The sequence below is a fragment of the Helobdella robusta genome (genome assembly GCF_000326865.2).
Source record: "Helobdella robusta unplaced genomic scaffold HELROscaffold_31, whole genome shotgun sequence".
Classification (NCBI taxonomy): domain Eukaryota; kingdom Metazoa; phylum Annelida; class Clitellata; order Rhynchobdellida; family Glossiphoniidae; genus Helobdella; species Helobdella robusta.
The window spans coordinates 1,084,440-1,096,286 of NW_008704544.1; the positions used below are offsets into that span (position 1 = coordinate 1,084,440).

Here is an 11,847-nt window from a genome sequence, read left to right on the forward strand (position 1 = left end):
AAATCATTCAATCAACAACTCAAAAGATGTATATGCGTTCCTCTCAAGTTTCTTTAGTTCAAAACCAAAATTTTTGTTTGTTTTATGCATGATAGATATCTGTATGTATAGATATCTGTATGTATATATATATATATATATATATATATATATACGGATACAGATATATATAAATATAATAAATTATAAATATATATATATTTATATAAGTATATATATATATATATACGTATGGTATGAACAAACTAATAAAGCTTTATATATAGGCTACCCGCTTGCATTGTATGTACAATGTACATTGTTAGTTATATAATACACATTTTATATTTGAGTTACATCAATTGCTATCTTTAGAGTTAAATATATAAGCATGGATATATATTAGTTATATAATACACATTTTATATTTGAGTTACATCAATTGCTATCTTTAGAGTTAAATATATAAGCATGGATATATATATATATATATATATATGTGTGTGTGTGTGTAAGCATACATATGCAAAGACTCATGAAAAGAGTATGATGATATAAAGATATATATATATATATATATATATATATATATATATATATAGGTATATATACGCATACCCGCTTGCATTGTTAAATAACAATAAATAGTTATCTTATACTGTTCATATTTTATTTAGCGATTGCGTTACTTGTGTTGTGTCAGATACAGATTTTTAAATAATATCTTAAATTGAATCAGAAATGCCCCAAATGAACCAGTTATTAGAAATGTACCCGTTTGATACGGTGACAACTTTGTCAATTGTGATGATCCTAGCTGCAGTTTTAACGTTCGTAGGCCAGCAGTTTCAGACGGCTTGCTACGGTCGCTATGCCTTGCATTCAAAATTTTCATTAAAATTAAACCCAAAATTGTCTTGGTTTGTTCAAGAGTCGCCGGCATTTTTCCTCCCGGTGTATTTTATATTAGATCATTTATTTTTAAATCAATTTGGCATCAAATCAAATCAGGTCAAATTCACAAATCTTTTTCTTCTTTCCGTCTTTGCTCTGCATTATTTTAACAGGTTAAAAATGTTCATTTCAACTAATTATTAATTCATATCTTTAAAAAATATTTAATACATTAATTATAACATAACAATATTATTCCAATTTGAAGGTCCATGGTATATCCTTTCAAAACTGGCTCAGTGAACAAAATTCCCATCTACATAACTCTGCTTGCATTTACATTCTGCTGTTACAATGGATACCTGCAGAGTAAATACTTGATGAATTGCCACTATGACTCCGACTACATGTACAGTTTCAACTTCATTATTGGTAATATTATTATTTAATTCTAAATATTGACAGATAGTATCATCATTTTAATTTATCATATCCAAGGAATGTCGCTATTCTTCATTGGAATGTACCTAAACATAAAATCAGATTCGCTGATGAGTGATGCACGAAAACTGCGTGGGCCGGGGACCTACGTCATTCCAAAAGGTGCTTCAATGGTTTAATTATACACCTTTTTTGTTTGCATCTTTAATAACTTCAAGTATGCAATATCTGACCATTCGTTGTGAATATTTTTCAGGTGGGTTGTATGAGTATGTATCCTGTGCAAATTATTTCTCTGAAATCATTGAGTGGGTTGGTTTTGCCATAGCCTGTTGGTCGTTTCCCGCTTTTGCCTTTGCACTGTACTCCATAAGCTACATGGTGCCTAGAGCCAAACAAAATCATCTGTATGTTTCTAGTGAACATGCCTTCAATAGATTCATAAATTGTAATAAAATTTCCGTAGCATTTAAAAAAAAATTGTATGAGGTATTAATTGCAAATGTTTAAAAAAAATTCTAGATGGTACTTGGAGCATTTCAAACCATATCCCAAAGATAGAAGGATTCTCTTTCCATACATATGGTAGACTCTAAAGACCTTCATTGCCTAACCAACGGCCCAATTTACAATGATTTAATCAGTTAACAAATTGTCAGATGAATTTTTTATTCAAATCAAATTTAATAAGATATACGTATCATGTTACTGTGCTAGCGTTAATTTTAATATCAAAAACTTGTTAATTCAAACGCTCAACATTCATTTAAATACCTTGATCAATTAACAGTTTAAATTTCTTATGGTAACATTAACCCGAACACCAAAAATCGAATTCAGTTGGAAATAAATTTATTATCTAACAATATTTAAAATTTTTAAAAATCCATTTATGATTATATCGTGAAAACAATATTCAGGTGTAGTTCTCTCAGTACTTTACAGACATAAATAAACCAAAAATTTTCAGGTCAATTTTCATCGTCATTCTGTGAGCTATTTTCTTGACTGAGATGATCGTGTTCATCTTCCTCGTCATTATTTCTCGCCACATTATCATCAGTAACATCATCCCTGTTATCATCACCGACTCCATTATCATCTTGTTTTTCTGGAATGTCGGCACCACGCGTTCTAGTTGCCGTATCATTGTCATCCATTTTATCATCAACATCCATCTTTTCATCATTTGCATAACTCTCCCGCTGTCTATCATCATCATCTTGTTTGTTATCACCACCGTCGTTGTTGGTATTGTTATCAGCGTAATCGTCATTGACGGTAGTGTAATTGTCATCATTGGCAGCAGCAGAAGTAGCAGCAGCAGTAGCAGCAGCTGCATTACCTTCATCCATCTGATCATCATCATCGTCGTCATTGTTGTTGTAAGAATTATCCTCCTCATCGCCATTCTTATTTAGTAGGCCGGGCATCTTCTGTGTCTGGTCAGTAGATGGTTGGTAGTCAACACCGACGACAACTTCATTCTTATTAAGATCCAAATCAAAGTCATCATGATCTTTTGCTGTTGCTAAGGTTGCATCCTGCCTCCTAGCTCTCTTCGTCCTGCTAGTTCTACTGGATCTGTCGTTTGTAAATGCCGGCCGGCCGTACTGCTCTTCTTCACCGTCATTCATCTCATCAAAATGCTCAGTGTTTAAAACTTTCTTGATGTCATCGTTCAGGACGTTGCGACGTTTCGTGACAATGGCTGTTGAGAATTTTATTGAAAGTTTCATTTAAATCAATGTCCTGTACAATAATAAGTTTAATACAAGAGATCCATTTTAAGAATCGGGCAATATTTATAAATGAAGAAACATTCACATTTGAAAAACTCTTCATTCACTCAAGTAGTAGGTGAAATGTCCAAATTAAAAGTTAAATTAAATGGAAAAAAGTGTAAAACTAAACAAAAGTTGACAACCTTCAATGAGTTTCCTCGATGATTCCAACTTTTTGAGACTTGCTTCAGTGTGGTGTTTTGGAAGATAGTAAATGTTCGGTTTGCTGTCTGTCCTTATGAAGTTCATCAACTGCTTTGATTGTTCTTCCCAGATTTCATGCTGTATAGTAAAAAAATATTTGGTCATTAAATGTTTTGTATTTGTTGAAAAAAGTACAAAATCTTAGCACAATGATGAATTTACAAAAAGAATAAAGAGTATATATGAATGAGTTTAAATAGACTAACCAGTTCAACTATCTCCATTTTCAATTCCAACTTTTTGAGCTTGATCTGCTGCTGTTTCTTGGTGTGGAAAAGTTTATCTTTCTCCATCCTAATCTTGGCCTTTTCATTTTTCTGCTTCTCCTCCAGCTTCATTTCAACTTCCTTGCGCTTTCGCTCCTGCATCTCATTTTTTCTCTCATCCATTTTGAACTGCCTCAACGTGCCCATGATCAAACCAAACATACGTCTGTTTCTGTTTTCAATCAGTGATATCATTAAATGCATAATTACAAGTAAATAATATAGATAGGAAAAATATCTAAAAAAATAAGCAAATAAAATGGATTGAACAAATAAAAATGAAATGAACATGTGAAAAGAATTAAACAAAGTACCTTGCACTGCCCTCCTTATCAATGTTTTGCTGCTTTATGATCTCCTCTCTTGACTGACTGTCCTTGTTGGTCGCAATGACTGAAGATGCCAATGTTGTCTGTGTAAAAGGAAATTTAAATTATAAACATGATCAATGAGATTGTTAAAATATTTAGAAAACAAATTATTTATTAATAAATACTCAAATGATTTCTAAGCAACTGTCATCTAATGAAGGCAGACAAGTAAAGTTGAAGAAATATGAGACCAATGAAAGTAATACAGATTTAATTGTATATGGCTACCAAATAATCTCTAACTCTATCATAAAATAATAAAACTATAAAAAAATAAATTAGGAAAATATAAATAAAACCAGTAGTACATGAGTTTGATAATCATCCTCTTCTTCTTCTGCATTATCCCTGTTCACATTATTGCTTGATATGATAAGCTGGCGTTGTCTAGGAGGACCTGCTATCAAACCACTGCTCAACCTCTTCCTATTCAGTCCATCCCTTTGTGGACCATCAAATCTCTGAATAAATCTGACAAATTTTTGTTTTTAATTTAATAACTAGTGCAAATGTAAAGTAAATAATAATTACCTCAATGTAGTTTTTTATTAAAATGTTTTCAAAAGTTAATTTTTATTAAATGATTATAACTCTACTAAATGAAGTTACCTGTCATTCTTTCTGTGAAAAGAAGGAGCATCATCGTTAAGTGACACACTACGATTAGGGAATCTGCAAACAAATTAAATTAAATTTATTTAAAAAATATTTTTCATTTCAAATGCATTTGTTTAAATTTATTTGCGATTAATTAAATTATTTATCATATTTGATTTGCACTCTTACAACTTGTAACAAATTCAGGAACAAACTTTGCAAATAAATAACCGGTTTAAATTTTTAAATAAATGAAAAAAAATTGAATATCACTGAATATAACACTAAAATATAAAAAAGAAACGTAAAAATTAGAAATGGAACCAGCTACGTTAGTTACGCTACCTGTTTTCCCGATCGCGACCAATGATACGTTTGATGGAGACATCGGTGTTGCTCAAGTCCTCTTTCAGCTTTTCAATTTCGTTTTTCAACGTATCGACAGACGCCATGATTTTTAATTAAATTTATTAAAACTTTCAGTAAGAAACTTAAAATAAGTAACTTTATTTTATAAATTAACCAAACAAGTTAACACAAGAGCGATAATACAAAAATTAACAAAATCGGGTATCCATAGATAAACAAATTAATAAAAAATTTTTTACAGCTTATCAAGCAAATTTGTGAAAAATTTACGTTTAATAATTGTGAATACAAACGTTTTATAATAAATATGCAAGCATAGAATTTTATAAATTCAAAACTGTCGTAAAATAAAAATCATGTTTATATATTTAAATCATATATATATATATAGAGAATATATACATTTATATACATGTTTTGTTCTATATATTTGATGTATATAAATTTATTGTTCTTTTGTTACGCAGTTTACTTTTAAATTAATAAAAATCATATGGGAAATATCGCTCTTTTACGTTCGTTACGCTTATTAATTTTTTTGTTTTAAACACCAAATTTGTAACTAAAAAATTTTTGCAATCAAAAAAACGAAAAATGAGTGCAACCCAAGGAGCCCTGCTTTTAAGGAGACAACTTACTGGTTGGAATTCTTAATTTTTGTTTGTGAAAGTTTAAAAAAACGTCAGTTGCTTGCGTTGGCTTTGTTTTGTTTGTTGTAGTCTCAATGTCCGTGAATGCCTCGTGCTGATTTTATTTCGGAAAATCCGAAATATAAATGTGGATAAATGTGACATGAGTACTATTTGTAATCGAATTGCATTTTATTTTAATTTAAACGTTCTTGATTGGTTTGTTTTATTATCCAATCTTAAATTTTAATTTTTTTATTTAATTATTGTATTAATAAATTAATTAAAATAAAATTAATATTATTTTATAATACTATACTAATACTAAGGGCTAAGCTAAGTTACTAACACTAACTAACAAACTTCAAGCCTTTCTTCCTCATCATTTGATTATATTTTCTATCTCAGGCTTTTAAATTTTTATCATTTGAACCTTTTAAAAAAATATATAATAATTATAATGACATAAAGTCATAAAGACATAATCTTACTAAAATATTATTTTTATTTTTTTTAGATAAAACTGTCATTTATTTCCACACTCTTATCTTTATTTTTTGCTTTTCCAGAACTGAACAAACACCCAATAGAAGGATTTTCAGCTGGTTTGATTGACGACAACGACATTTACAAGTGGGAGGTCTTAGTCATTGGACCCCCTGACACATTCTAGTAAATAATTATTTTTCAATGTGTTTGTGTGTGTGTGTGTGATTGTCTGTGTTTGTGTGTGCCTATTTTTTTTATTGAGAAATAGTTTTAATGTGTTATAAAAAACTGATTTTTAAAAACTTAAGTGAAGGAGGGTTCTTCAAGGCTCACCTCACCTTCTCCGCGGACTACCCACAAAAACCACCGAAGATGAAATTTATTACTGAAATTTGGCACCCCAATAGTTAGAGATTTTTGTTGTTATTATGTTTATTTAAACTATTTAATTTCAATGACATTTTTAATACTGGGACTAATTTCAATTGATGAAGTCTAACTTAAGCTTTTTTTTGTTTTTTAAAAATTTAAAATTAAAAAAAATTACCTAGTTGCCAAAACTGGAGACGTGTGCATATCCATACTGCACGATCCCGGAGAGGATAAATATGGCTATGAGCGCCCTGAGGAGAGATGGCTTCCTATACATACGGTCGAAACAATTATGGTTTCTGTAATTTCTATGCTCACTGATCCTAACGACGAATCTCCGGCTAATCTCGACGCTGCTGTCAGTTATTTCTCTATTGTTATTTATTTTTGTTTGTTTGAATATCCATGTTTTAAATATTTTTATCTTAAATATACATGTTCTAAATATAAATATCTTTGTTATTGATATGTCAATTTAAGTTTTTCAAATTTTTTATTTTTATTCATTGTTTGTTTTCATTACTCAAAAAAAATTTGCATCCAATCTAAAATTTCAGAAGGAATGGCGGGATTCGAAGGAGGAGTTTAGGAAAAAGGTGGCCAACTGCGTGAAGAAAAGTCAGGAGATGAGCTGGGACTAACTATCTTACTAACTAATCTGACGTCACGCCATACTACGTACACACACACACTCATATATATGTATATGTATGTATATATATGTGTGTGTGTGTGTGTGTGCGAGTGTGTGGTATATATTTATATATGTTCTTTAATTTGTATGATTTGCTTGTTTCAAATTAGATTATGGCTCTCCGGCCTATTTTTGTGTGTGTGTGTGTGTGAGTGTGTGTGTGTGTGTGTGTGTTTCTATTTCTGTGTGTCGTTGAAACACCAGTTGGAAAAAAAATTAAGTTATTCATTTATTTAACTATTCACTCAATCAATCACAAAAGTCTTCTTTTTGGTTCTGTGTTTGTTCATTTGTTTGGTTAAATTTGTTAACAAAGAAAAGTAAACTTAAAGTTATAGTCCATTGACGAAAAAGATTATTAATTTTATGATTTTGGCATTATTTCCATCTATCCATTTCATATTATAAAGACATTTTGTCTGAATTTTTTTTTTCAAGTTATAAACTAAAAATAGCAATAATGGATTTTCCGAATTTCCAGTGGGTTAGTTATGTTAACAAATAAACGAATGGATGAATGAATGCAAACAAGCTTGTAATTTATTAACTTATTTAGTTAATGTTTTTCAATATTTCTGCCATATATATATATATATAATATAATATAGAGTCATAATTGTGTGTGTGTGAATTTTATTATTAAATAAATAAATAAATATGTCCACGATTTTTAATACTCTTGTACTTTCGAGTTTTTGAATGCCTGTATAATTGTATTGTCTCTTTTGTATGTGTTTATGACATTGCGTGTATGTGCGTGTGTGTGTGTGTGTGTGACTTTGTTTGTTTTGTAATATTGTGTGCGCGCGCGTGTGTGTGTGTAATGTTAAAACTGATAAATGGCCTTTAATAAATTATATTAATGATGACGACAATAACATTATGACGTTGAAAAAGTTCCATCAAACACTGTGTAAACTGTTAATTTGTAAGTTGATATATTTCTAATTTATTCAATATGACCAAGCCACTCATATTTATATCAATAATTAGCCATTATTAATCACTATATTATGTTGATAGAAATGTTTTTAAATGAAACAACACATTTGAAAAACTCCGTTTCATTAATGTTTGTTTGATAAAATTAAAAATAAGATTGCGTTATGGTGTAGATTAGGAAGAAAAAAATATATAAATTTGGTTTTCAATCTTTAAAAGTAGCGAATACAAGAGCAGAGTATACAAGTTCGTCGTTATTATCAGTAAATTGATGTTGTTATTTTTTGCCTGTCGGTTAGAGACGATTATTTTCGGTTTTTCCGTTACGCATAAAACGGTACTTTAACGCTTAACAGTCGGTCTTTGGTCGGTAAACATTTTATACCATCTCTAATCAACCTGCGTGGCAGTCTATACATTTTGATGACCTTTCTGAGAAATTTTTCCTCATTTTCCGGTTTATCTTTAAGGAAAAAATCCAATATATCATCGGTATCCGACTTGTTTTTAGCGGTTATTTCGTAAATCGCTAGAACGTCCCTGACCATCGAGATTTCAATATTTTTTGAAGATAAATTTCTCGCAGGTTTGACGAGAATTTCAAGTTGGTGGATTGAATCGTTGATGTTTGTTGCTCTTGTGTTGCCCGCATGCCTGCTGACGTTGTATATGAAGGAGGTTGTCTCGTCCGAACTTTGGTTTGCACGCTCCATCTCCGCTTCCTCCAATGAGTAATAAAACAACGGCACCTGAATTGAAATTGTAAAGCAGCCATAATTAATTAAATTGACATACACGCGCACACATGATTTATTGGTTACTCAATTGTATTTGACACGCACACACACACACACGCACGCACGTGTGAATTATTGAAAACAGGATTTTATTGTTAGGCTGACTTACCTCAATCTTCATAACTCCTCTGTTATTTATACAGGCCTTCATGTCCAAATCATCAGCGTACCTCGGAAGTTTGATTCGATGTCTGAATGATTTCGAGAATGTTCCCGCGTAGTTGGTCTCGATAGCTTCAACCAAAATGTAGCGATCGGATAGTGGATCGATTCCGACAAATAACTTCGTGTGGCGGATTTGAAAATCTCGTAAATCGACGAAAGCGACGAATTTCGGGAGAAGACCTGTCATGTCGATGAAGTTGTTCGGAGGAGAAGGCTCTGGTTTGTTCTTTGGTATGTTTGGCGAGATTGCTTGTGAGGACAATGTTGATGAGGATGATGACATTTGTGTGCGGTTGATGAAGTGATGTTGTGGCTGTTGGTGGTCGTTTGTGATGTTTTCGCGTATTAATATGTTGTTGCTGTTGTTGTTGTTTTGGTTGGATGATATGTCTGGTTTGTATAGCTGATGTTGTTGTTGATGTTGAAAGTGTTGTTGTTGTTGTTGTTCTTTAGAGCTATTCCACGCCAGCATTCGATCCAGGTCTCCAGACCAGGTTTGCATCTGAGATTCAAGTTCATTTTGAATGGACATCGATAGATTTAAATCTCTACCCCTGTTGCTGTTATTGTTTTCGACGTTAATGTTGTCGTTTCCTTGGTTGCTACTGACATATTTCTCGCGGTTAAATTGAGCAAAAGTCGTTTGTTCGTTTGTATCGAATGATTTTTCTGGTGAATTCTTATTTCGTTGTGGTTCGTTAGCGTCGTTCTTGGACTGAGAAATTTGTGGATTTTTTAATGAAAATTGGTTTTGTTGGAACTGTGGTTGCTGCTGTTGCTGTGACGCGGGAAACGATTTATTCTCAAAAACTGTTGGCGAAAGTTGTCGCGAACCGTGTGGCTCCCATTCGTGAAAGACATGCTGCTTGCTATGGCTACTGTTTAGGCTGCTGTTGTTGGCGGCATCAATAACATTTTCATCTTTTTCGCCACGGACGAAATTTTTATTGATGTCTTTTGTGTTGTTTTTGTCGCTGTAGTAATTGCTATTGTTGTTGACATCATTGTGGTTATCATCATCGTCAGGCATTCTCTGGCTATTCACTTCATTATTTTTGATAACGAAAATCCCTTTATTCTCGTTATCATTAAGGATTCTAGCACTTTCGAAGACATCATCATCTAGACTGAAACTACCTTTCATAATCTTTATCGAATGAGTGGCTGGGTTTTTATCATTGTATATCTTGACTGGGATATCGATGTATGTCTCTTCGTATTTATTCCTATCCAAATAACTCGCATGCATTATCAACTATATTTTATTATATTTTTTAATTATAAATTGATTTTAATGATTATATGAAATGTAAAAATTACATAATTATTATTTATCATCTAATAACTCCTTATAAAATTATGGATAAATAATTCTCGATTCGTCAAAATTTAAAGCACTGCGCATTGCTTACTGACTTGTGTGATTTTTAAATAACATTTTCTGTGTGCTTATTTCAATATTTAAAAAATCACAAATATATATATAACTGTATATAACTGTATATAATTCGGTACAAGCTCATACAATACTGTATATATATATATATATACATACATATATATATATATATAAATATGTTGGTAATATATATATATATATATATATGTGTGTGTGTGTTTTTGTGTATGTGTGTGTGTGTGTGTGTGTGTGTGTGCGTGTGTGTATATATAATTAATTTGTTTACAGCGGCGTACAAGTGTCCGTCTTTATTCAATCAATATCCATAATTATCCTTCTCTCTCTCCTCTCCCTCTCTCTTTTTCTCACTTTCTTTCTACCTCCATATACTATATATGTATTAATTATATTTTTGAATTAATTATTTATGTATGTGTGTGAGATATACACGCGTATGTATAAGATGTTTGTTTGGATATATACGAAGATCATTCAGTTCACATAAAAAACACACGCACATAAACGCACACATACAAACAACTACACACATACATACATTTACACATGTAAAGCATGGTAGATGCAAGAAAGTGTGTTTTCATAAAGAAGTTACGAATTGGTTATTAACTTTTTGTTGCATTCAAACAGCTTGAAGAATTTAATGAATGAATGGATGGATGGATCAATCGTTTGGTCGTTCATTCATTCGTTCGTTTGCTCATTCATTCTTTTATATGTTCAGTTATTCACTCATTCACGTGAAGAGAGAGAGGGAGAAAAAAGAAAGAAGGACAGTTACATGATCTTATTGTCCGTGCAAGCCTTTTCTTGATATATTTACAATTTTGTTTACATGATACGATCAAATATTAACCACACACACAAAACACACAGATCCACGCACACAAACAACACACACAAACAACACACACACACAACACACATACGTAATAATGCCATGAATAGTTTGCTGACTGCCAAAACTAAAATCAAATAAATTATATAAAAAAATTGATTTAAGCTCTCAGCAATACTACTACTATTACTACTCATACTACTGCTGCTGATACTACTACATTTGCTGCTACTACTACTGCAGTTGCTACTACTACTACTATTTTATTAGTCTTAAATAGTTTAAATAGTATTTGATCGAGGCAAACACAAAAGAATGAAAGGCCTAACGTATAATATAATTCATCTACAGACTGATTTCTACGCTATAATCCATACACTATTTTCAACCCAGTGCGTGTGGGCTCTCAATAGATTTTGTATTTATGTGTATTTATTTATGTATATGTGTGTGTGTGTGAATACGTGTACCTGTGTATGTGAGTGTTTGTATGTGCGTAAAACGAGTTAAACCCCCAACATAGTATCACAGTTAAAAATTAATAATTTATTTAACATAAAAATTATAGATATTCCGTTTGAGTTCATTGTGAGTGACCT

General features: G+C 31.4%; 3 protein-coding genes across 3 annotated transcripts; 2 read left to right on the forward strand and 1 right to left on the reverse strand.

Annotated features, from left to right (window-relative positions):
• Nucleotides 1–747: 747 nt before the first annotated feature.
• On the forward strand, nt 748–1,903 carry HELRODRAFT_81976 (hypothetical protein; the record flags this gene model as incomplete). The annotated part of the gene is made up of 5 exons (XM_009022319.1): nt 748–1,046; nt 1,142–1,305; nt 1,372–1,476; nt 1,571–1,721; nt 1,837–1,903. The coding sequence occupies 5 exons, from the start codon at nt 748–750 to the stop codon at nt 1,901–1,903; spliced, it is 786 nt and encodes a 261-aa protein (XP_009020567.1).
• Nucleotides 1,904–2,285: 382 nt separating this feature from the next.
• On the reverse strand, nt 2,286–4,988 carry HELRODRAFT_174886 (hypothetical protein; the record flags this gene model as incomplete). The annotated part of the gene is made up of 8 exons (XM_009022320.1): nt 2,286–2,536; nt 2,660–3,025; nt 3,242–3,380; nt 3,509–3,740; nt 3,883–3,980; nt 4,239–4,410; nt 4,549–4,611; nt 4,882–4,988. 8 exons carry the CDS (start codon nt 4,986–4,988, stop codon nt 2,286–2,288), a joined length of 1,428 nt encoding a protein of 475 aa, XP_009020568.1.
• A 511-nt stretch (nt 4,989–5,499) lies between these two features.
• Nucleotides 5,500–7,036, forward strand: HELRODRAFT_174887 (hypothetical protein; the record flags this gene model as incomplete). Its single annotated transcript, XM_009022321.1, has 5 exons — nt 5,500–5,545; nt 6,104–6,206; nt 6,332–6,429; nt 6,575–6,753; nt 6,953–7,036. The coding sequence occupies 5 exons, from the start codon at nt 5,500–5,502 to the stop codon at nt 7,034–7,036; spliced, it is 510 nt and encodes a 169-aa protein (XP_009020569.1).
• Nucleotides 7,037–11,847: the final 4,811 nt, after the last annotated feature.